The sequence below is a fragment of the Microcebus murinus genome, chromosome 6 (genome assembly GCF_040939455.1).
Source record: "Microcebus murinus isolate Inina chromosome 6, M.murinus_Inina_mat1.0, whole genome shotgun sequence".
In the NCBI taxonomy this organism is placed as follows: domain Eukaryota; kingdom Metazoa; phylum Chordata; class Mammalia; order Primates; family Cheirogaleidae; genus Microcebus; species Microcebus murinus.
In genome coordinates this window covers 95,572,113-95,598,280 of record NC_134109.1, presented here as the reverse complement: position 1 = coordinate 95,598,280, position 26,168 = coordinate 95,572,113, and the positions used below count along the sequence as shown (strand labels likewise).

Below are 26,168 nucleotides of genomic sequence, written 5' to 3'. Positions count from 1 at the left end.
TTAGTTTGAGGTGCCTGGTGTGGCACATAAGAAATTATCTTAAAGGCCTTGTTTTATGACATTCTGGAAAAATTTCCTGAGGACATTTAATATTTAACTATATAAAATACATAATAAGCTGTGTCTTGGAATATGCCTACAAAATTCATGCTTTCTTGGAGAGAAGCAGAGCTGGAGCATCCCTGGGAGATCACTGCTTGTCGGGGCCAGGAAAGCTCCCTTTCATGGTCTCACTTCACCACCATTCACACTTGCAACCTAAGTTGGTCTGAGGCTGCCAAGGGGACAAGCTTCACTAACTCTGCAGGGGATATTTATAAAACTGTACTACGATTTCAAAATAAAAAGATACCCAATTCCTCTAAATGCTCCAAACTTACAGTTAAAGATCCACTAGTCAGGCAGCCCTGCACGGCTCAGAAAAAGAGGGAAAAGCCAGCCCTGACTGGAGCCAGTTTCTCCTCCCCAGGGGCAGGTGTACTCAAGCCACACCTGAACCGTAGGACCAGACGCTAGATTTCTCTGTCGAGCAGAAGGCAGCGTTTACCACAAGCTAGGTTGGGGGAATACTGAGTTAAATGAGTTTTCTGCAAAGCTCAGAGCCATTATAAATCTTCCAAGAATTCGCTATGTTCCACAAATTTATTCGACTAACTCCTTTCTCTCTAAACACAAATGAACATCTTGTTGAAATGACAGTTTGGGAGGTTGTTGCTATATAAGAGACTCACTATGTTGATGGTTTTTGTTTGTTTAAGTTAGTGGTTGGCAACTGAGGAAGCAATTCCTCTTAGAAAACAATGCTAAATGTGATTAAATACCCATCAAAAAACAAAACCATTTAGCCCACAATGTAGCTAAAGTAGCACAATGGGAAAACAAATTCCAAGTTTCAACTTTAACAGAATGTCACGGGCCCATTTTCCTTCTCCAGCTATGGCCCCTTGGGACCGCTCTTCCTAGTCTCAGCCCATTTGAGAGAGAAATCTATCAGAGGGTTACTCTGGTGGGCCCAGGCATTCCTATGGAGGAATTAGCAGTTGAGTAGGTTCTAGAAAGGAAATTGTCACGGTTATCTTCCCATTTCAAATTTTCATAATGAATCAATCTATTTATATTAAAGAAGTTTACAAATGAGTCAGTGTTCACTGAAACCAAAATCTAGTTTTTTCCATTTGAGAAAATGATAGAAAGGTCTTTTCCCAAAGCCATAAAGGCAATAATATTTATAATAGCTCAAAAAGAAAATAGTCATGGCCGGGCGCGGTGGCTCACGCCTGTAATCCTAGCTCTCTGGGAGGCCGAGGCAGGCGGATTGCTCAAGGTCAGGAGTTCGAAACCAGCCTGAGCAAGAGCAAGACCCCATCTCTACTATAAACAGAAAGAAATTAATTGGCCAACTAATATATATAGAAAAAATTAGCCGGGCATGGTGGCGCATGCCTGTAGTCCCAGCTACTCGGGAGGCTGAGGCAGCAGAATCGCTTGAGCCCAGGAGTTTGAGGTTGCTGTGAGCTAGGCTGACGCCATGGCACTCACTCTAGCCTGGGTAACAAAGTGAGACTCTGTCTCAAAAAAAAAAAGAAAAGAAAATAGTCAAAGCAAGCTTCCATTGATTTTTTTCAGTATAGAGTATACAACTAAATACACATGGGATACCTTAAGAAAAATCAATAGCTTTATTTTTCCTCAATATACATTTAGAAAATGGGTCTGAGAAGAGGTTTCATGAAATAGACCAGAGGACTATGTACAAAATCAAGAGTTCCAAACCAGTAGAAAAAGTGCATAAATGAGGCACTCATCCCTGAGGGCCACGGCGCCTAGGAACTTCCCATCAGCGGGGAGGCGAGGTCTTTGATGGCTTTTGAGTTCAGCTGAGGGATGGTGCTGATCTTCAGGAGTTTGCTGCTTGCATACTTGTTCTTGATGGCCTGCAGAGGAAGCACATGTCAGACCCCCACCTTACACCTCACTCAGGCTAAGTCACGAGTATCGCAGGCCGGAGGCTCCAGATGGTGTGATGATGCCCATCGCTGGAGCCAGGGAAATCTCTGGGCCCATCACCTGTGCCCGACCACGTCCTTCCATCCCGTCATGAACAAAGCCAGTTGGCAGCACAGGTGACGGGGGAACAAATGATTTCAAGGTGCAAGGAGCAAGCTTTCTCTCATAAGATACCAGTGGGATGGGAGCTGTGTTTATGACATCTAAGTGCCACCAGGACATGACAGGTTCACTGGGACTGGCAGTAACTGGCAATAAAAGTGAGTGGCCACTAATGCTTAGCTGACTGTCATCTCAGGACTGAAGACACATTACACTTCCACAAAGCAAACCATGCTGTGAGGACACTTAAGACTCTTCTGTGGTACAGATGCCTTGCGCTTTGTCTCCAGACCCTTAGTGTCACACAAGCACAGGACAGCACTAAGTTTCCTCTGGCTCCTCCTCATAGGCGGGCCACCCTGAGACACCATGCCTCCAGGATGCTTCCTGAATGGGCTCCTTCGCTCTGCTTGCTAACCAGGTGCTTTGTTGGTCATTGCTCCAAAAGCTCCTGGACAAAGGCCCTGACTGGTATTACTGAATACTTGAGACTTCCACATGCCATTGGAGGTGGGCCCTTGTTCCTCCCAACCACATGCCAGCAGTCCCTGCTTGCGGAGTGCCCTGCCCGGGATGCTGCTACGAGCACGGGGTAAATAAATGCAGACAGCCCCTGACTGGCTGTCCAGGAACTGGGCCTGGGCATGGTTAGCCTATCTACCTTGTTTCAAAGACAGCTGGCTTTCAGGGTTTATCAGTATATTCCATCTCCCACAATACCAGAAAAATACAAAGAAATCTGTGCTAAAACAGACTCTCGCATATGCCAATAATATATTTACATAAAAACGCAAACACATACACACTTGTACACACACACATACTACATACAAAACCCACAATCTAATGCTTTCCATGGCTTAAGAAATAACAGTACTTACGATGAATTTAGTTAAGTTTTCATTTACTTTCACCACATTTTTGGCCATGTGCTGCATGACTTCCAGTACTTCACTCTCTGTGTATCCTGTGTAATATTGCTGCTTTAAGTTCTGAAACACAATGCACAGACAAGGAAGACGTGATTGAGGAGCAAGATAAAGCCTCTGGCCGGGTGCGGTGGCTCACGCCTGTAATCCTAGCACTCTGGGAGGCCGAGGCGGGCGGATTGCTCGAGGTCAGGAGTTCGAAACCAGCCTGAGCAAGAGCGAGATCCCGTATCTACTATAAATAGAAAGAAATTAATTGGCCAACTAATACATATATATAAAAAAAATTAGCCGGGCATGGTGGCACATGCCTGTAGTCCCAGCTACTTGAAAAGCTGAGGCAGAAGGATCGCTTGAGCCCAGGAGTTTGAGGTTGCTGTGAGCTAGGCTGACGCCACGGCACTAACTATAGCCTGGGCAACAAGCGAGACTCTGTCTCAAAAAAAAAAAAAGATAAAGCCTCTACTTTTTTTTTTTTTTAAGTAAGAGAGTCTTCCTCTATTGCCTGGGCTAGAGTGCAGTGGCATCATCATAGTTGACTGCAACCCCAAACTCTTGCTCAAGTGATCCTTCAGCCTCCCGAATAGCTGAGACTACAGGTGTGCACCACCACACCCAGCTAATTTTTGTATTTTTTTGTAGAGATGGTGTTTCACTATGTTGCTGAGGCTGGTCTCGAGCTCCTGGCCTCAAGCGATCCTCCTGTGTTGGCCTCCTGGAGTGCTAGGATTACAAGCTTGAGCTACCGCACCCGGCCACCTCTACTTCTTTAGAAGAGCACATTTTTGCATGCTGACATTACTTATGTAAAAGCTGTAAAAGAATATTCTTACCTTCTGGAAATTCATCACAGCCCTAACCACTACCACAGTACCAGCACAGCTAAAGTAACCAGTAAATGCAGGATGACTCTGGCCCCAAGACAGAGCTAAATTAAGACATTATGAGGCTCTCTGCTATATCAAGTGCCAACAGTCCTGTATTACTTTTTAAAGAGGTTGTACAGGTATGGGCACTTCAAGTAACAAAGCTTTCATACTTAACTCTACCCCACACTGAAAGAGATGAAAAATGGCACAGAGTTAAAACGAAAACAAACACCCTAGCACTTTGGGAGGCTGAAGAAGGAAGGAGGATCACTGGAGCCCAGGAGTTTGAGGTTGCTGTGAGCTACAACGTCACTGCACTCTATTCTGGGCAACAGAGAGACTCATCTTCAGAAAAAAAAAAACAGGCCAGGCGCAGTGGCTCACGCCAGTAATCCTAGCATTCTAGGAGACTGAGGAGGGGGATAGCTCGAGGTCAGGAGTTCGAAACCAGCCTGAGCAAGAAAGAGCGAGACCCCGTGTCTCTACTATAAATAGAAAGAAATTAATTGGCCAACTAATATAGAGAGAGAAAAAATTAGCCAGGCATGGTGGTGCATGCCTGTAGTCCCAGCTACTTGGGAGGCTGAGGCAGCAGGATTGCTTAAGCCCAGGAGTTTGAGGTAGGTGTGAGTTAGGCTGATGCCACGGCCTGGGCAACAAAGCAAGACTCTGTCTCAAAAAACAAAACAAAACAAAGAACAAAAACCAAACAAAAGAAGTGCCCCATTTACAATGCTGGGCACATCTCACACATGCCCCCATCAAAGCCCTGCCCAGCAGTGGCTGCTATGAGCTCAAGAGCCCAGACATCCATACTGCCAGCCAGAGACAGAGGCTCAGAATGAAGAAATAAAATGTGCTATAGGCATCAATCTACCTGTGTAGTTAAGCACCAGAGAACAGAGAGGACTCAGGGAAGCCACCACAGCCAGCTCATGACCTGGCCTCCCCAGAGCAAAATTCAAGCAAAAGCACAGCTGCCAATTGATAATAAGACTTATCATGTATGAAGATATATAAGCTGACTTTATTTCAAAGTTCTGTGATAAAATTCTAAAAGCTAAAGTAGGCCAGCGCGGTGACTCACATCTGTAATCTTAGCACTCTGGGAGGCTGAGATGAGAGGATCGTTAGAGCTCAGGAGTTCAAGACCAGCCTGAGCAAGAGCGAGACCCCCGTCTCTACTAAAAATAGAAAGAAATTAATTGGCCAACTAAATATATATATAGAAAAAAAAATTAGCCGGGCATGGTGGTGCATGCCTATAATCCCAGCTATTTGGGAGGCTGAGGCAGAAGGATTACTTGAGCCCAGGAGTTTGAGGTTGCTATGAGCTAGGCTGACACCACAGCACTCTAGCCCAGACAACAGAGTGAGACTCTGTCTAAAAATAAATAAATAAATAAAAGCAAAAGTTCATTCTTTTCATATGCACAGTATAATTGGTAAAATAAACCACAATTTAATCTTAATCCTAAAATAGTTTGAAGGAAAAAAAGAATAAGCAGAAGTAAATACTGAAGTAATGCACAACTACTGGCATTTTGAAATCAATTTCCAGAAGAGTAGGAGGCCAATAATAGTTAATAAGTTTAGAGTCCAGTGAAGCACATTTCAAAGTAATTTGGCTAAATTTGAGCCACTGGTACCACACACCACTGATATTTTTGCCTCAAACTTTTAACTGCAAAAATTTTTAAATCTACAGAAAGATTGAAAGAATATAATGAACATCTGTATATTCTCAATGTAGATTCACCAATCATTAACATTTTGCTACTTTCTCTTCCTCTCAGTGTGTACACTCACACATAATTTTTGCTATACCATTTGAAAATGAGTTATAGACATCATGGCATATCCCTTCTAAATGTGTCAAAAGCATGCCCTAAAAAGTATATTTTCTTACCTATCCGCTATATAATTTTCACATATAAGAAATATCAATTCCCTTGGCCGGGCGCTGTGGCTCACGCCTGTAATCCTAGCTCTTGGGAGGCCGAGGCGGGCGGATTGCTCAAGGTCAGGAGTTCAAAACCAGCCTGAGCAAGAGCGAGACCCCGTCTCTACTATAAATAGAAAGAAATTAATTGGCCAACTGATATATATATAAAAAATTAGCCGGGCATGGTGGCGCATGCCTGTAGTCCCAGCTACCCGGGAGGCTGAGGCAGAAGGATCACTCGAGCCCAGGAGTTTGAGGTTGCTGTGAGCTAGGACGCCACGGCACTCACTCTAGCCTGGGCAACAAAGCGAGACTCTGTCTCAAAAAAAAAAAAAAAAAAAAAAAAAAAAAAGAAATATCAATTCCCTATCATATATTGTCAATATTTGAATTTCTCCAATTTTCAAAAAAATGTTTTATATATAGTTTTTTTTTTTTTTTAAACCCAGGGTCCAATCAACATACACACTGTATATTTCGTTGTTGTGTCTTTAGTTTTTCTTAAATTTAAAACAAGCCCTATTTTCTTAGCTTTAAGTGATGAATTTTTTTGAAGCATGCAGGCTACTTTTAGAACACACATTCTGGATTTGTCTGGGTATTTCCTCATGATTTAATTCACATTAAACATTTTGGGCATGAATATTACATAGGTGATAACGTATATATCTTACTGCACAAGAAGGCACGGCAAGTCAGGTGGTCCCACCACTGGTGATGCCAAGTTTGATCTGGGTTAGGGTGGAAACCACCAGACCATTCCATCATACAGGCACAGTTTTTCAACAGAATTAGAAAGTATCTATGGGATGATATTTTGAGACTGTGTGAATCTTGTTCCCCCAAATTATTTCATCTAGTGATTTTTTGCATTCATTGATGGTCTTGCTTTAATAAAGTATTACATTACGGGTTGAAAAATAGTGTATTTCTAATTATTATTCTTTCTACTTTAATTAGCTGATATTTTGATTTTTTTAAAAAAACCCTGCCCCTTTTGTGCTTGGTATCATTATGGGCCCATGAATCCTTTTTTTATGCATTATAATCTATTACTGTCATTATTCTTTTGGGGTTTTTTTGAGACACAGTCTCACTTTGTTGCCTGGGCTAGAGTGCCATGAAATCAGCCTAGCTCACAGCAACCTCACACTCCTGGGCTCAAGCGATCCTTCTGCCTCAGCCTCCCAAGTACCTGGCTAATTTTTTCTATATATTTTTATGGCCAATTAATTTCTTTCTATTTTTAGTATAGACGGGGTCTTGTTCTTGCTCAGGCTGGTTTCGAACTTCTGACCTTGAGTGATCTGCCCGCTTTGGCCTAACAGAGTGCTAGGATTACAGGCGTGAGCCACCGCGCCCGCCTCATTATTGTTTTTAATGCTCAAATTTTGTCATCTAGAGCCCTTTGAAACCAGTTCCTATGTCTTTTTGATGTCGCCTCAAAGATCTTTGAGAATCTGCTTGCTATTTGGCACAAACTATTCTAGTACTTCCCCTGCTCTGGCCCTGAAATACACTATTTCACTAAGGAGCCCTCGTTCCTAGCAGGTAATGATAGTTAGCACCCAAGGTGTGGGCACTAGGTATTCTTACTGCTATTGGGTTGTCTTTGTTTCTAAGCCCTTTGCTGTGAATTTACTGTTATTTCCCAAACAGATTTAACATTATAGGGATTTTCCTTTTTTCTATTTCCTAGGTGAGGAGCAACTTTTTGTTTTTAGTTGTTAACATTTTATCTCTTTATTCTTTTTTTTTTTTTTTTTTTTTTTGGAAACAGAGTCTCACTTTGTTGCCCAGGCTAGAGTGAGTGCCGTCGCAGTCAGCCCAGCTCACAGCAACCTCAAACTTCTGGGCTCAAGCAATCCTCCTGCCTCATCCTCCTGAGTAGCTGGGACTACAGGCATGCGCCACCATGCCCGGCTCATTTTTTTCTCTATATATTAGTTGGCCAATTAATTTCTTTCTATTTATAGTAGAGACGGGGTCTCGCTCTTGCTCAAGCTGGTTTCGAACTCCTGACCTCAAGCAATCCGCCCACCTCGGCCTCCCAGAGTGCTAGGATTACAGGTGTGAGCCACTACGCCCAGCCTATTTCTTTATTCTTATAGTGAAAATTTTAGTTCTTAATAACATGAATATATTTGCTTTACTAAACAATATACATAAAATAGTGTCAGAATTATAACATTACTATTAACAATAAACCTACTAAGTAAACTTTATATTACCACTGTTGGGCCTTTGTTTTGTCTGACTTTATATCCTACCAAGGATGCACAGGCAGAATGTTCTTTTCAAGTTATAGTATTTGAATTAATTCTTTCCTCTGTGTTCTGTTATCAGTTTGATACATAGTTGCATTGTTTATTTCCACTTTGGGATTTGTATAAGACATTATATTGCTCAAAAGCAAAAATAAGTTACATTGTATCATATAAAAGCCAATAAAAAGTTATAATCACAAGTCTTCCCATCCTCAAGCTCTATCCTATTCCCACAGAACCCCATAGTACTCATTTTCATTAGATTCTGGTTTATGCCTCCTGAATTTTTTATAACATTAACAAATACATAAATATGAATATATATACATACACACACTCTTTCTTACATAATATGTAAATTACTGAATACAATTGTGTAGGGGAATGGCTCCAACATGCTGCCCTGGTGACTTTGCCTGTACTCATGTAGGCCAAGGCTTGAACCACAGCTGCTCTGTCCTGGCAAAATGCTTTGTGATCCTCCAGAAACAGGAGGAGATGGCAGGCTTGGAAGCAGCTGCCACCCAGTCACCTTGAGCTCACCTCACTATCACCCCTGGGAAGCTGCTATGAGATAGTTTCTTTTCCCCTCCTAGGTTCTGATGAGGCTTTCTGCTCTGCTGCAGGACATAGCTGCAGACTCTAGAACTGCCTCTTCCACAACAGCGCATGCACAACTTGCGTTGCAGTCACCCAGCTCCTTTTGTTTCTGTGTCATCCTTTTTGGCATGTGAGACAAGGATCCAAGGAGCTGGCATCTTTGGCTAACTCATCTAAATCCAAAATGGCTCATTCTATTTTTACTAGCTAAATCAGTCAGGCCTTGGCCTTGCTTTGTCTGGTGTGCTTGACAACTTGCTTGTTTCACTTAACAAAATATCCGAGACATCATACATATCAGTTCTTAGTGGCCTACCTCATTCTTTACAGCTCTAAAATACATTTGTCCACCTTGGTACAGTCCACTCGCCCTTGTTTAAATTGTTCAAAGCAGCTTTCTTTTACTTAACATTTGCTTCAAGGATAATGTTATGAAAATGCTAAGGGGTTTCATATCATGAGGGCCTAAAATATAGCCTGATTAATTTCTCTTAAATCCTCCACTCACCCATTTTCCTTGGCCTAGAACCTTCTGAGACAAGCAGGAAGCGGCTGCTGCGACCTTAGAAGGGTGATAATGCACCATGTCGTAGTCAATCAGAGTCAGTTCCATCAAATATTTGGCTAAAGTATGCTGTTCGACATCAACCTATGAGAGAGCAGCCAGGGACAATAAGAATCACAACTGTTATCACTGTCTTACAAAATTCTGGATAAAAGCCGAGGAATCCAAATTCACTTAACTCACTTATCCTTCTCAAGAACTACCCTATTCCACAATATGCTATAGACCCAGAACACGAGGACTTTTCTCTTACATTAGGAACTTATGATAAGCATTAAGACTTATCTAGGGCCAGGCGTGGTGGCTCACGCCTGTAATCCCAGCACTCTGGGAGGCTGACGCGGTGGATTGCTCGAGGTCAGGAGTTCGAAACCAGCCTGAGCAAGAGCGAGACCTTGTCTCTACTAAAAATAGAAAGAAATTAATTGACCAACTAAAATATATATATACAAAAAAATAGGCGGGCATAGTGGCCATGCTTGTAGTCCCAGCTACTCGGGAGGCTGAGGCAGTAGGATCGCTTGAGCCCAGGAGATTGAGGTTGCTGTGTGTTAGGCTAATGCCATGGCACTCGCTCTAGCCTGAGCAAACAAAGTGAGACTCTGTCTCAAAAAAGAAAAAAACACTTATCTAAAGGATGCTTCCTATAAATTCATAAGCTTTCCTTTGATTAGGTCAATGTTTCTGGGATGAGACCTCAAGCAAAATCCCTCCTGGAGAGTTGGAGACACTCACCTCCCCAGCTTTCGATGCTCGCCTTAAAAAGTGTAGTGGCAAGGGTCGACCCAACTCAAATTTCAGTTCTTTCAAAATTAGAGTTTCCATTTCTCGGATTTGGGAACTGGTATAAGCATTGTCTGTGATGTAAACAAAGTCTTCGATATTTGGAGAAAACATCTCCTCATACTTGGAAGCCAAGAGTAGAGCAGTAATCCCAACCAGTTGAAGCTTTTTACGTGAGACTGCCTGAACCTAATTGAAAACAAATGTGTCAAAAGTCACACCTAACAAGAGGATTGAGGCTCTGGGTGGGAGAAGGGAAAAGGAGCAAAGTTCTGGAGAAGTGCATGTCATATCTGCTCACGGCCCTCTCAAGGGCACAGGAGACCTGAATGCTCATAGTAAGTTCCACCCCTGATCATGGCAGCTATCTATAATTGAGTCCAACTATGTGCCAGGCACAGTGCTAAGATTCTAACACATCATCTCATCCAATGCTCACAAAAATCCTAGGAAGTATATATATTTTATCCTTAACTACAAAGAGGTGGCCTGAGAAGAGATCTGGACACCAGCCCAAGATCACTCAGTGGCTGAGCAGGGAAGGGTCCAAACCTGATGACCATGCTCCTAGTCACTCTCCCTCCTTCATTGTCCTAACCCAAGTGTCAGTGGCAGCATGACCTGGCACTCAACAGGGTCTGAACAGACACAAGTCCAAACAAAAAAGAATTTAGTGGATGATACAAATATATCCTTAATTCTCACCAAAAGCATACCCATTATTCAGCTTGAAAAATCTTTCACCAATACTTCAGAGTCAGGCCGGGCGCGGTGGCTCACGCCTGTAATCCTAGCACTCTGGGAGGCCGAGGCGGGCGGATTGCTCAAGGTCAGGAGTTCAAAACCAGCCTGAGCGAGACCCCGTCTCTACCATAAAAATAGAAAGAAATTAATTGGCCAACTAATATATATAATATAAAAATCAGCCGGGCATGGTGGCTCGTGCTTGTAGTCCCAGCTACGCGGGAGGCTGAGGCAGCAGGATCGCTTGAGCCCAGGAGTTTGAGGTTGCTGTGAGCTAGGCTGACACCACGGCACTCACTCTAGCCTAGGCAAGAAAGCGAGACTTTGTCTCAAAAAAAAAAAAAAAAAAAAAAAAAATACTTCAGAGTCCATGGAAAATCTCAGTCTAGGGTAAAAGTATTTCCCTTAATTTCCTTTTTGCCCCCCAGAGTGGAACTTTGCTTGCTTTTCTTGCTTCACCTCTCATTACTGAAAATCTACCTAAAATGTGATGGTTTCCTGCCCAAGGAAGAGTGCATACTGAAAACCATAGAATCTATAATCACGTAGGATTTTGCAACATCTCAGTGCCACTATTATAAGCATAGTTATTACTATATTGTTTGGGTAAAATTTGTACTTGACCTAAACCCATATCATGAATGTTGACTTTCAGTAACTAAATCCTTATCTGTAGGGCTACCCTTTGGTAGGTAACACACTAGCAATTCATGTCTGGTGTCTCTTCCAACAGGTCAGTGTCTGTGCATTGGCAATTGAAAAATATATTGAGGATCACTTTTGCCTGTCAGCTTATTTTCTCACATTCCTCTTTACACCCTACATTCTCAACCCACTCCCCACACATACCCCTGCTGCTTTTTAAAAACAGTTCTGCCTCCTTCCTCTTCTACGGTGATTTAGCACCACAGCTGGCTGGAAACTTGGAGGTTTTCTAGCCAAACTCCTCATTTTTCAGATGAGGAAGCTTAACACCAAGGAGCACCCAGGTATAGAAACTGTGCACGTAGGCCTGGAAAACCAGCATCCAAAGGCACCACAGGCTTCAGACTGACTTTCAGCCCCACTGTGGAATATTTCCTCTGATGAAAGACTGTGATATACAGTATCTCCTCCATGCACATTTTAAAGGCTGACCTTCCAGAACTGCCTGGTGTTGGTCAGTTCCACCAAAGGCTTAACACACTTAGACTACTGCCCTTTCTAGCACCTGAAGTTCTTTGGCTTCTCACAAATTGGCTTTTGGTCCTTTCTTCAGAGGTACCCCACCTTAGTTTTCTATCCCCAAAGCATAAATGCAATGTGCAGTGAGTCACTGGCATGAAGTCCCTGAAGCCACACTTACCTGTAAAAATCGATCCATAATGGCAATGCACATGTACAGAGTCTCCTGCAGAAGCCTAAACTTGGAGTGGACTTGGACCAGCCAGTCCACCAGTATGGCACGCATACGTCCATTTATATCTCTTCCATCTAAGAAATGTGGGTTTATAGATTGCAAAACCTGTTGGTGGAATTAAGAGTTTAAAAAGCTGACCTCATTTCCTTCCCAGCTGTATAGCAAATCCCACACTGCTTGTTCAACCAAAACACAAAGGCCCACCCACCTCAAGCTGCCTGAGATACTGGTAAATATCCTTAACGTAGTCACTGCAGAGCTGAGGATTCTCCCAATCTTCGTTATCAATATCTTCGATTTTGCACAGCAAGGCATCAGAAAAGGCTTGGCAGAGGTTCTCTTCCTTCATGGAGACATCCTCAGGTATGGAAGAAGGACCCTACACCAACAAATTAAAGCAGGTGTATTACTACCTTAGGAGCAGCCCGAACTACAAATACACACAGAGCCACCTGGCTTAAATGTACATATCATATGCACTTATGAATTGAGCCAAAGCCAAAACAAATAAATTTCATAGTAAGAGGTGAAAAATTCAAGATATAGTAGATGAAGTTCTTAGAGAGAGACTTCTATGAAAACTCTCTAGCTTCACTCAAAGTGAAAACCTAGGTCCTCCCAGAAGCCTAAAAACTATATATAATACACGATCTTGCCTCGCCTTTTCCCTTGCCAGCCCTTCTCCTGCTTCTTTCCTTTCGGTTTGCTTCACTCCAGTCTCCTGGCCAGGCCTCCCCCACTGCAGGCAGCCCCTCCACCTAGAATGCTTTTGCCCCTACACCCACCTAGATAATTCCCTTACCTTCTTCAAGTTTTGCTTAAATGTCACCTGCTCAGTGAGGTCTATCCTAAGTCCTATTTAAAATCATCACCTGACTGGGCGAGGTGGCTCATATCTGTAATCCTAACACTCTGGGAGGCCTAGGCAGGTGGATCGCTCAAGGTCAGGAGTTCAAAACCAGCCTGAGCAAGAGTGAGACCCGTTTCTACTATAAATAGAAAGAAATTAATTGACCAACTAAAAATATACAGAAAAAAAAATTAGCCGGGCATAGTGGCGCATGCCTGTAGTACCAGCTACTCAGGAGGCTGAAGCAGGAGGATCGCTTGAGCCCAGGAGTTTGAGGTTGCTGTGAGCTAGGCTGAAGCCATGGCATTCTATTCTAGCCTGGGTAACAGAGTGAGACTGTGTCTCAATAAATAAATAAATAAATAAAATCATCGCCTGCCTCCAGGCTTTGTTTCCCCACCCCACATGTCTCATCTCTGTTTTTTTCTCATAGAACCTATAGCTTTCAATATTCTATAGAGTTTATTTATATGTACTATTTTCTATCTACATCTGCTAGAATGTAAGCTCTATAAGCTTACACTTATTTATTTTAATTGGTTTTGCCCACTAAGGTCCCTCAAACACCTGTATAATCCCTAACACGTAGATGCTCAATAAATGAAAGAAACTTGGGTTCAGATTGTACTGGAGCTGATCGTTCACTTTAGCTGCAGCCTCCTCTGCAAGCGTAATGTTTTCTTCTCTCCAACTAAGTTACTCTAAATTGAAAAACTCGAAACTAAAATGCAGAAAAGCACATTCCAGTCTACGAATAAAACAGGACGAGCAAGCAAAGATTGCTCAAGTATACAATGAGGTATTTTATTTTCTTATGCTGACTGGGTGATTATTTATAAAAATCACACAAAAATGTATAAAGTTAAAACAAGTAGGCCGGGCATGGTGGCTCACGCGTGTAATCCTAGCACTCTGGGAGGCTGAGGCAGGCAGATTGCTCGAGGTCAGGAGTTCGAAACCAGCCTGAGCGAGACTCTGTCTCTACTAAAATTAGAAAGAAATTAATTGACCAACTAAAATATATAGATATACAAAAAATTAGCCGGGCATGGTGGCGCATGCCTGTAGTCCCAGCTACTCGGGAGGCTGAGGCAGTAGGATCGCTTGAGCCCAGGAGATTGAGGTTGCTGTGAGCTAGGCTGACGCCATAGTACTCACTCTAGCCTGGGCAACAAAGTGTGACTCTGTCTCAAAAAAAAAAAAAAAACAAGTAGTAATGAAGTATAGATAAATCATTACTTTTAAAACAAGAGGTACTTTTAAAAATGAGATGTAACAGGATGCTAGGCTCTGTGAATATATATTAAGGTAATATAATATAAAAAGAGGAAGTTTTATGATAAAATAATTTTAATTTACATTAAAGTGTAATGATTATAATTTCTAGTCTTAGAGGCAAATACAAAAACAAAAAAATAGCAGTTCAAAACATGCCCCTCCCTCTTAATTCAAATGTCTTAAACTGAAGAAGGGCAAGGTGAACATGAGGTATGTAGGTATGTATGCATGCCATTTATTCAAGAATTTGAGAACCTCAAGAGGCTAGAAGGAATGAGAAGAGGCACATGGGGTACCAGAGAGGGTAAGACCGTGAGGAAGAGGAATAGGTAAAAGGAAAGCAAGTGCAAAGTGCCAGAGGAAGCAAAGAAAATTCTGGGCACTGCAAACTGATTTGGGATGGCAGGAGGATAATATGTGAGGTATGGGAAGATGGGCTAGAAAGATAAGCAAGAGCCTTGCTAAGGAGTTTAGATTGTATCAAAAGGTAAAGAGAAACCACTGAAGGAATTTAGCAAGGGTGACTGGAATCAGATGTGCTTTTTAATAAACACACATAGCTTCAGTTTAAGGTTAGCTTTTTCAAAGAAAAGCATTATCACTCTCCATAGGAAGGGCAGTCAGTACCAGAAGTCTGGATTAAGGAGTCAGGGGTTATCAACTTGTTCTTCATGTGCTGTCATAGCAGTTTGGAATGTTTATCTATGTCCTATTCAGAAGTGCACTTGCTCAGGGCTTTAATTTAGAATTGCTTGAAAGCACTCCTTTTGAACTCCAACATAATTTAAGTACCGTAAGACCCTTTCTAAGTTCCCATTCATCTCTTCAGGTAGTTGCCTAAGCCCTAAGGGCCAACTGTGCAATCTTCTGTCCACTGCATGTAAAGTTTAAAAATCATACCAACAAGTTAACTGTCACAAACGTTTGAATGGCAAAAGTGATCTGTGAATAAAAACCTTCAAACTAGATTAACGAATGAGTTCTATGGGTTGTCAGAGACAAGTTTTCTGATCTGAAAAGTCAGATCAGAAACAAAGATGTGACATTTGGCTTCACTTGAGAAGGTCTTGTGAGGAGTGTGAGCAAAGGCTACTGAGGTTCTTCCAGTGGTAACATTTACTGAGCTGGAACTGCTGAGAGGATGGATTACGACTAATATGCAATGGAAATTTAGGGATAGTAACAATGAACTGAATTTTTATTCTATATACTCTATGTGATTCTGTAAGGTTTCGCTGTTCTATGACTATTTCTTAAATAATTTTAAAAAGTAACTTTCTAAAAAAATATGAACAGTTATACTTATTTCCCTTTTATTATAGTTTTTGTATTAGGGAAAGTTAGGCCATTAAACATCTTATATTTGAATAATGACTATCACTGAATTTGGTGTTTAAATCAAATCTGTAAATCCAAAACCTCATCTGAACTTCTAGCTGCATCTCGCCAGTACATCTCTTAAGCTTGCATCTCCCTCATGCTCAATGGAACACACGCTTTTACTTCTAGATTTCCCAACTTAACCAGGAGCTACCTGGGGGGGCAGAATCAATGGTTTATTCAACTTGATTCTCCAGTGTTCAGCAAACAAGGGACTATTAGAAAGCCTTCTCCTTCCTTTCAAACTACTCAGAGTTTACCAAAGTTTCATTAGTCAGCAAAAAAACACTTTTCTCTAAGAATTGCAGGATAATAAGCTTCTGTGAATACTTGTAAATGGCTAGAACTCTTCCGAGGGTTTAGCCAGGGCCCTTCCTGATTCAGTTGCATCATCTGCTACAAAGCAAGAAACCCGCCCTCCAGTTTTGCAGAAACCATAGTATGAATTCACTTAAAAGCCTGGCAACAACTACTTTCATGGATACATGGCTTATATTATAAGCTTTCCAGGAAAGTTGAGAGAAATCGTGTGCTCAAATGGCATTTCTACAACTCCAAAAATTGGCTGTAAAGGAAAAATGACAACCCTGCAGATAGAGCAGGTGACAAAGTAAAGGCAGAGGGACTCACCTGCTAGAAGGTAAGGTTCTACCTGAATTGTGAACTTAAGGGTCCCTTCACTATGTTTCTCAGAGAGAAATGTATTTGAATTGGAAATAATTGCTCATTAATCCCTGCTAACTTCAGGAACGAAAACATCCAGCTATATGTTTCAACCACGTAAGTGATTTTTATATGAATTGAGCTACAGGTCCATAATGCTTTGTCTGAAATACAGTGGCCTCAATTTGTCAGGAAGCTCGAGAAAAAGTAGTCAGCCCAGGAGATGTGGAATAAAGGGAACACGGAAAGGGTGGAGTTGTAAAGGTCACAGGAGGAAACAATTTTTCCTTTGTTTCTTTAAAATTGGTCTTTTACTGGTATTGAGAATAATCATTTGAAATATACTGCCAAATTGCCTTTCTGCAACATGGGAGGAACCACATTCAGTCACCCATATAAAATACTGCACAATGGCCAAGAGACCAAGGTCTGGCATTTGGGCCTTTGGGTTTGGCATTTAGGAGGGTACTAGAAACCTTCAATGGAAGGCCTCTTAAAGGAAGGTAGATCTTGAGTATTTGTCCTGAGCTTCAGTTCTCGATTTGAAGCCTGTTTCTCCTGCCTCATAAACAGCAACGTGTTTTCAACTACCATCTCTATGGAGAAAGCTCACGAGTCCGTTCCTCTCCTTTAGATGTTGCTGGAAGATTTCCAACTGCACTTCCCACTGGATGTCCTTCTGTTACCTCAACAAATCTAAAGCCAAATAGGACACCTTCTCCAGTGCTATCTTCCATTCTGACTTTCCTATTTTTTGTTAATTTATTCCATAAGTGGTTTCTTTAATATTCAAGTGCTTAAGGTCCCACTCCTCCAGTCCAAGCAATATATAGAAAATATTCTTTGTAAATATAGGGTAATGTTCCTGAAAGGAGCTCTAGTACATACTAACACATTTGATACTGTTTCTTAGTACCTCATATTTACACTGGTGTCTGAGTAAGCACTTAGAGGAGATCTGGGCTGATTCAAAAACTCATCAGCTCTTCTTGGACAACTGTAATACCTAATATTCCTTCCTTCCATAACCACCCTATACTGCTTTCATCCTTTCTCTCCTCAAAACGTTTTCAGTTTCTTCATTGTCTAACGGGATAAAATCCAAATTCCAAAGCCTTCAAATCCGAACACAACCCTCTTCCCAACCTTATCTTCTGCTTCTTCACACAAGCCTTCTGACTCAATTTGGACGTGCAGACTCCTTGACCAAAGGACATGAGTATAGGCCCATTTCCACTTTGGTGCCTTGACTTTGGTTGCTGCTTTGTTCCCCAAAAAGGTGTCCTTTTCCATCAGCTTCTCTTTCCCTAAAAATCTCACTCATTCCATGAAGTCACCTCTGACCACTCTGATCCCTTAGTGTTCTCTCCCTTCTTTAGGTGCATGTTCCCAGGGACCACATTTATGTCTACCCTAGCCATTTGACATTCAGTCATATATTGGCCAGCGGTATCCAGTATCATTCCCTGGGATTACTAATTTAACTTTCAGGTACATATGCCCCTTTTAGATAAGTCTCCTAAAGGCCAAGATGTCTCTTTAGCAGCTTTAACACAGCGAGATATGTATAGTAAGTGCTCAATATACATATTTCTTTAATATATGCAGTGTTTTATTTTCAAAAATTTCAAACATACAATATATACTTTTGAGCTAAAAAGAGTGAAGGAGTTATTGTTATATTCTCAGCACCTATAACAGTGCCTGTCTCAGTAACTACACATGTAATTTATGAATGAGAGCATGTACGAACTTGAACATGGTAGAAGGTAAATAGGCCAATGGGTCCATTAGCATTTTAACTCCAATTGAGCTAACCAGTCATGGCAACTACAATTTATCAACATAAAAATTTTGGCATTACTTTATTCTTACATGAATTTAGGTCTTAAAATTATGGGTTTCTAAAGCCTTCAGGGGAAAGTTCATTCTTATAGTGGATTTTTTTTTTAAAACCCATCAAATTTTACTCTGATCACTAGATCACTTGATTTATTTGGGTATTAAGGTAATTAACTTTATATTACAGAACATATTCTTACATTTGGGACGAAAAAAAAGAAAACAGGAAAATAAAAAATAAGAAACAGAAAATAAAATTTAAAAAAAGGTAATTAACTTTATTATTCAAGGTCACAAAAATAAATTAAGTACCATCACCTAAAAGGTATATATATTCATTTCCTACACTGTTGTCTCAAAGTAGAGCTCTAGCAATGAATACTCTTCAAAAGTTGCAATGATGATAAAGGCATTGTTGCACTCCGGCTAACAACAGCCTACCTCTTTAAGTGTATTTGGCAATTCAGAACTTCCTACCTTTGGAGCTAACATTTCCATCTGTACTGGTTTCACAGAAGCAGTAGGTTTCAGTTGTTTGTTGACATTTGTTGTTTTGGTAGGTGGAACTGGTACTTTGGTGGTGTTCTGAGCTTTCTACAAGGAAAAAGAAACACAGGGCAAGACAGTCAATGTTCTGACTCAGTGCTGTACAGAATCAACCTCTGTATGCACATTCAGTCCTCATGGTTGTTATGTTACCTTAGCTACTTGTGCTGCTCTGGTTGTAACTTTATTTCCAATTTCTTCAAAAACTGCACGCCTAATAGTCACATGACTCTTAGCTTTAGAATTCACTCCTGCATCAATATTCTCCAAATCACTGGACACCTAAAAAAAAACAAAAAGTTAATGAAGCATTGAGACAATTCAAAATACTTTGCTAATGTCAGATGCTCAAATTTAGAATTACTTTGGGAAAGGTGAATATGCCAAGATTTGCAAGAGAGAAAAGGTACTTTAGGAAGTCTAAAAATGTTATTTGTGATTGATTACATCATTCTAAATTAGGTAAATCATTCATTCATCTACTTTATCTATAATAAAGATCCTCCCACAAACCTTACAAAACTATTTTGAGTATTCAAGTGAGCCTGTAAGAGAACTTAAAAGCTTCACAAATAAGTGATTATTTCTCATACAGCAACCATATCACTTGTTAGAGATCGCTATAAATTAAAGCCCTAGAGTTAAAAACTTGTTTTACAGAAATTGGTAACAAGCACAATTAAGATGAAAAATTAAAAAGCTATAATAGGCCGGGTGCGGTGGCTCACGCCTGTAATCCTAGCTCTTGGGAGGCCGAGACGGGCGGATTGCTCAAGGTCAGGAGTTCAAAACCAGCCTGAGCAAGAGCGAGACCCCGTCTCTACTATAAATAGAAAGAAATTAATTGGCCAACTGATATATATATGTAAAAAATTAGCTGGGCATGGTGGCGCATGCCTGTAGTCCCAGCTACTCGGGAGGCTGAGGCAGAAGGATCGCTGGAGCCCAGGAGTTTGAGGTTGCTGTGAGCTAGGCTGACGCCATGGCACTCACTCTAGCCTGGGCAACAAAGCGAGAGGCTGTCTCAAAAAAAAAAAAAAAAAAAAAAAAAAAAAGCTATAATATTAATTAATCACTAGTAATAGGTCTGGCTGTTGAAAAACCAGATGTTTAAAACCTAAACTATTCTCACTAACGTTGACTCAAAATAAAAAAAAAAAAAAAAAACCTAAACTAGCTTTAATTCTTATGCCATCCTATAAATAAGAAATGTTCCTGTAGACATGATCGTTTGTTTGTTTATTTATTTGACAGAGTCTCACTCTGTTGCCCAGGCTAGAGTGCAGTGGCATCAAAATAGCTCACTGAAACCTCAAACTCCTGGGCTCAAGCAATCTTTCTGCCTTAGCCTCCAGAAGAGCTGGGACTACAGGGACACCCCACCATGACCAGCTAATTTTTCTATTTTTTTTTTTTTTTTTTGTAGAGACAGGATCTGGCTATGTTGCTCAGGCTGGCCTCAAACAATCCTACTGCCTTAACCTCCCAAAGTGCTAGGATTGCAAGAGTGAGCCATTGCAGCTGGCCAACATGATCTTTTAGAAATACAGCTTTTAAAAATGATATCACCATAGCATGGATCCTACTCTCTTATATTAAGGATACTTAGAATGAAAGTTTTCTAGGGTGATATAGTTTTAGATCTAAAATTCAGGGAAAGGTGGAATTATATGAAATAAAATCTATCAGTTGATCTTTAACCTGCTTTACACAGAACATGCTTAGAAACAAAACTTGCGAGAAAAAGCAATTCATACAAAAAAAGTTATTTTATTATAGAAGTAATAAACATTTCAAAAGAAAAAACAGCATGTCCTATCCCTGGGAGTTGGGGGTCCTAACCCTAAGAGAACTCCCAACAGCATATTTGAGTGGATCTACCATGACAGACACAGTGGCCAGGGAAAACTCAACCCCTCCCTGAATAGAAAGAATTTGACTATTAAATAACGTTATAGGATAAATTAGACAAAAATTACTTGTTAGACTTAGATCCATAAAAGGATATGAATTAAATACTGAATGTATTCAATCTATGAGGACTCTCAAAAGTCACTCTGTTCAATTTTTCCAGCACCATTTGCCAGTTTGAAAAAAGTGTTTGCAAGTTTAATGCTTATGGGTTGAAGCCTGGTAATGTGACTAAGTCCAAATTCATCTGGAAGGGAAAACTGGCAGCTTGTAACTAGCCTATAGCCAGGATGATGGAACTCAGGTGTGTCAGGGCCCTCTAGTTTTCAACAAAGGAAAAGTAGATCCGGGTACAATTCAAGCCTACCAGAAGGGGGGAAAAAAAATACCCAAACACCAGAACACTTTGATCTTTGCAAAGATGAAATAATGAATTTGGACCCTTTTCTCTCTGTCTGCCATATTGGTCCATATTATATGCAAAATCTCTATTACACTTAAGAAATTATTTTTTTAAGGGGACAAACCCACACATTAGTGAACTCAGCCTGGAAGACTTAGTGTGTGGAAATAAATGGGAAACTCATACAAAGCGAAATGTGAAAAACAGCCGTGGCTGTTGCTGGATCCAACACGCAGAACACTTTACAGCCTCCGAAATTTCTTCCAGTCCTTCTCCCCACCCCCACCATAGATTTTTTTAGTTGGCAAGAAGGAGTTATGAGACAAGCGGAAGGAAACCCCAAGAACCTGCATTTGGATAACTCCCTAACGACAAAGAGCACTCGGGGACCCGGAGGCTCACTTGACAGGTGCCACCTCGGAAACCCTGTCCTTCACTTCTCCCACCCCGGGGCAGGGAGGGGGAAGTGGAGGGCGGAACCCAGGCAGGTGGAGGCCGGCCAGAGAGGACCGGCCGCGGGGCCCGGGATGCGGGGGAAGCAGGGAGCCCCGGAGAAAGCAAAGGCAGGCCCGGCTGGGGACGGAGCAGCTCGGAGCAGAGAAGAGAAGCGAGAGGAGGGTTACAGGGCTCCAGACCCCGCCGCGTGAGGGGCCGCCGGGCACACTCACCGTCGGGCGTCGGAGCAGCGCCATGAGGGACGGGGAAGGCCAGAGAGCCAGCCCGGCCCAGGGAAGGACGCGGACCGGAGAGGGAGGGCACTAGCGTCCGCGGCGGCGCCGTTACGGCTGCACTCCGAGCCCACACCGCCGGGGATCTTCGGCGATGTCCACTTGTTCCAGGATTCAAATACCGCGCCGCTCGCGTCCCATTGGGCGGCCCCGCGCACGGCGCGCTCTTCTCATTGGCTAAGGCCGGAGGCGTTCCCGCACGCTGGTTGGCTGAATTTTCTTAGCCCCCCGTTTGGTTGTCATAACAACTGGCTGGGTTTTTTTTGGCAGCTGCTGCTGTTGTTGTTTTCCTGCCTGCAGTCTTTTTTAAAAAAAAAATCCGGGTCTCTGAGATAAACAGAAACGAAATGTCTCATTGGAAAAACGGACGTAGGACGCCTTCTCTGAATTTTGACAAGGCCTCACCTACGGATGTCTCTCGACGTCTGTACAGGGCGGGCGGAAGTGGGTTCTAGGGACGATCCTGGAAGTGCATTTCTGACCTTTATTCCTCTTCCGGAAATGTCGAGTTGGAGTTAGGGTTGTGGTGGCCTGGGTCGTGGATAGACGCTTCAGGGTTGTTCAGGGCTGCAAGGTTAGGTGATTGAGGCTAAAACGTGTGCAAAAGGAGGGGGGTGGGTGGTTTGTAGCGTTTATTCGAAAACTAGGAATCCCAAAAGAGGCAAATAATAATAGCGATTTGTAAGATTCATGATTCATCATGTAAACTCTCCACTGTATTCCCAGTAACTAGTACATTATTTGGCATGTGGTTGGCGCTCAGTAAATATTCGTCGAATAAATGATTCAATGATGTGATAAGATTTAGAAATGAGAAACAAAGTGTGAGGCCAGTCTTGAGCAGAATAGGAGGATCAGGGGAATCCAAAGGAAACAATATTAAGTTTGTCCAACAAGCCATGATTTTGGGGTATAAAAAAGGAAAAAAAACAATATTAAGTTTGCCCAGGGAAAAATAAAAAAGCAGGCGAAGAAAGAAAAACAAAAAATGAGATTAAAAGAAAAGGTCTAACACCCATAGCAAAGGCAGTAGAATGACTCTTTTTAAAATCTATCCATCTATTTATTTGTGTAAGTTGAAATAGCCTTCAGAATGGAATGACTCTTGATACCAGTTTCATCTAAGTATTTCAGCAAGCTTTCCCATCACTCCTATTGTAGTCTTCAAAATGGTTTGCCTTTCAGTTACTTTAGTACTAATGATCAGTGTGGGTGGATAAGCCTTAAAGTGATCTGGATTAAATTCCTTCCCTTTTTGGCTATAGGGCATCTGACATTTCTGAACCTGTTTCCTCTTCCTTAAAACAAGAATAATTGCAGCTACTATGTTCAAAGCTCTTAGGGTATCAGTCATCCTATAACTAAAAATGAGGTATTGTATAGAAAGGTCTTAGAAAAATAAAACAGATCTGTTTTAGTATAGGAGTTGTGAGTAAAATTATTATATTTTTGCTTTATTGGTCCTTGTCCGAGGGGTTAAAACATTTCTTGATAAGGCTGGGCGCAGTGGCTCACGCCTGTAATTCCAGACTTCTGGGAGGCAGGAGGGGGGAGGGATCACCCGAGGTCAGGAGTTTGAAAACATTTTTTTTTTTTTTTTTTGAGACAGAGTCTCACTTTGTTGCCCAGGCTAGAGTGAGTGCCATGGCGTCAGCCTAGCTCACAGCAACCTCAAAGTCCTGGGCTCAGGCGATCCTTCTGTCTCAGCCTCCCGAGTAGCTGGGACTACAGGCATGCGCCACTATGCCCGGCTAATTTTTTCTTTGTATGTATATTTTTAGTTGTCCAATTAATTTCTTTCTATTTTTAGTAGAGACGGGGTCTTGCTCAGGCTGGTTTTGAACTCCTGACCTTGAACAATCCACCCGCCTCGGCCTCCCAGAGTGCTAGGATTACAGGCGTGAGCCACCGCGCCCAGCCGAAAACATTTCTTAATAAATAATCTCTAAAGAGGGTGGACCAACTAAAAATATATATATACAAAAAATTAGCCGGGCATGATGGCTCATGCCTGTAGTCCCAGCTACTCAGGAGGCTGAGGCAGGAGGATCGCTTGAGCCCAGGAGTTTTAGGTTGCTGTGAGCTAGGCTGACACCACGACACTCTAGCCCAGGCAACAGAGTGAGACTCTGTCTCTAAATAAATAAATAAACAAACCATTGACTCAAGAGTTTTTAAAGTTATGCTGTTTGATTATTTATATATTTCTCATTCTCTATTACAATAGATAAAAATCATGAGGCACTCTAATTTTTATATCATATCCTAATCTGCTTTAGTGGAATGTCCCAATCAGCTTATCAAGTTGACTTTTAGGTAATAACCCTAATTGTGGGCTAAGCTGTGCCTACGTGTGTACAGGCTTCGCAGACACAAGAGTCAAGCTCCCTCACAGATAATACAGTGGAGACTGTGGTTTATTTCCCTTCAGTCTGTATCCCTTTTCCAGTTTATGTTGATTACCTTCTGTTCCCACACCTCTCTTTTAGGAAACCTGTACTCCCTTAGAAAATACCACCACTCCAAGACCTAACCATTAATATGAGTTCTGAAGTAATTCTAGACTTTGTAATATCCAGACCACATGGGAGTGATGTTCAGTTGTAAGTATCATAATTTGAGGAACAGTAATAAACTAGAAGTATCCAGAAAATGGCAAAAAGAATGATTAAGAGGCTTAAGATCCAGTTTAAACAAAAACAAGGGTACCTGGGGAAGACACAGATAAATCAAGATAGCCATCCTATATCTGAAGAGCTAGCATACAGCAAGGAACCAGATTTATTTTTACATTGCTTTAGAACATAGAGTAAGACCCTTATGACTGAAGTTATAGGAACCGCTACCAAAGTAAAATAACTTTCTGATGGTTGTAATGGCTTACAAAAAGAGACGTGCTTTTCTCAATAAGTAATGAACTCCCCATCACTGGAAGTATAGAATCAGAGATACAATAATTGTACAAGGGGACTGAAAAGTTTGCAGAAAAATGGAATTAAAAGATAAAAAATATATACTTTATTTCTCAACATAAGCTCCATCAAGTTCAAGGCACTTTTGTGAGCAACGGTACTAGCTATTCAGTTCATCCATGAAGAACAGAGGTCCTGGGAATTAAACCATGTCAATGCAGTCTTTTTTTTTTTTTTTTCTTTTTTGAGGCAGAGTCTCACTTCTGTTGCCCGGGCTAGAGTGCCATGGCGTCAGCTTAGCTCACAGCAACCTCAAACTTCTGGGCTTAGGCAATCCTCCTGCCTCAGCCTCCCGAGTAGCTGGGACTACAGGCATTTGTCACCATCCTGGCTAATTATATATATATATATATATATATATATATATATATATATATTTTTTTTTTTTTTTTTTTTTTTGAGACAGAGTCTCACTTTGTTGCCCAGGCTAGAGTGAGTGCCGTGGCATCAGCCTAGCTCACAGCAACCTCAAACTCCTGGGCTATAATCCTACTGCCTCAGCCTCCCAAGTAGCTGGAACTACAGGCATGTGCCACCATGCCTGTCTAATCTTTTCTGTATATATTAGTTGGTCAATTAATTTCTTTCTATTTATAGTAGAGACGGGGGTCTCTCTCTTGCTCAGGCTGGTTTTGAAGTCCTGACCTAGAGCAATCCATCCGCCTCGTCCTCCCAGAGTGCTAGGATTACAGGTGTGAGCCACCGTGCCTGGCCTCTGTATATTTTTAGTTGGCCAATTAATTTTTCTATTTTTAGTAGAGATGGGGTCTTGCTCAGGCTGGTTTTTAACTCCTGACCTCGAGCGATCCTCCCACCTCAGCCTCCCAGAGTGCTAAGATTACAGGTGTGAGCCACCTCGCTCAGCTCTTGTTTTTTGGGGACTACAGGCATGCACCACCATGCCTGGCTAATTTTTCTATATATATTAGTTGACCAATTAATTTCTTTCTATTTTTAGTAGAGATAGGGTCGTGCTTAGGCTGGTTTGGAACTCCTGACCTCGAGCGATCCTCCCACCTCAGCCTCCCAGAGTGCTAGGATTACAGGCTTGAGCCACGCCCGACTGCAATGCAGTCTTTATTTGACATTATTAATTGAAGAAAAATGGGTGCCCTTTAAAAATTTTTTGAGATTAGGAAATGAAAATAAGTTAGAAGGAGCCAAATCAGAAATGTAAGGTGGATGTCTAATGATTTCCCATTGAAACTCTCACAAAACTATCCTTATTTGATGAGGGGAATGGGCAGGAGCATTGTTGCAGTGGAGAAGAACTCACTGGTGAAAATTTCCTGAGTGTTTTTCTGGTAAAACTTTGGCTAACTTTCTCAAAACACTCTCATACTAAACAGGATCTAGTTTAGGCACTAAGAAGGGTAACATATGAG

At 41.7% G+C, this 26,168-nt stretch overlaps 1 protein-coding gene across 2 annotated transcripts; it reads right to left on the bottom strand.

Moving 5' to 3' along the window:
- Positions 1-1,656: 1,656 nt before the first annotated feature.
- Positions 1,657-21,975, bottom strand: CCNB2 (cyclin B2). 2 transcript variants are annotated; one of them, XM_012783026.3, is made up of 9 exons: positions 21,752-21,973; positions 18,923-19,051; positions 18,701-18,817; positions 12,419-12,589; positions 12,157-12,315; positions 10,020-10,256; positions 9,228-9,368; positions 2,991-3,101; positions 1,657-1,934 (listed from the first exon to the last, which is right to left on the bottom strand). In XM_012783026.3, exons 1-9 carry the CDS (start codon positions 21,773-21,775, stop codon positions 1,824-1,826), a joined length of 1,200 nt encoding a protein of 399 aa, XP_012638480.1. In that variant the 5' UTR covers positions 21,776-21,973; the 3' UTR covers positions 1,657-1,823. The 2 variants fall into 2 exon arrangements, with proteins under 2 accessions (XP_012638480.1, XP_075860542.1); XM_076004427.1 differs by lacking the exon at positions 10,020-10,256 and having other exon boundaries at positions 21,752-21,975.
- Positions 21,976-26,168: the final 4,193 nt, after the last annotated feature.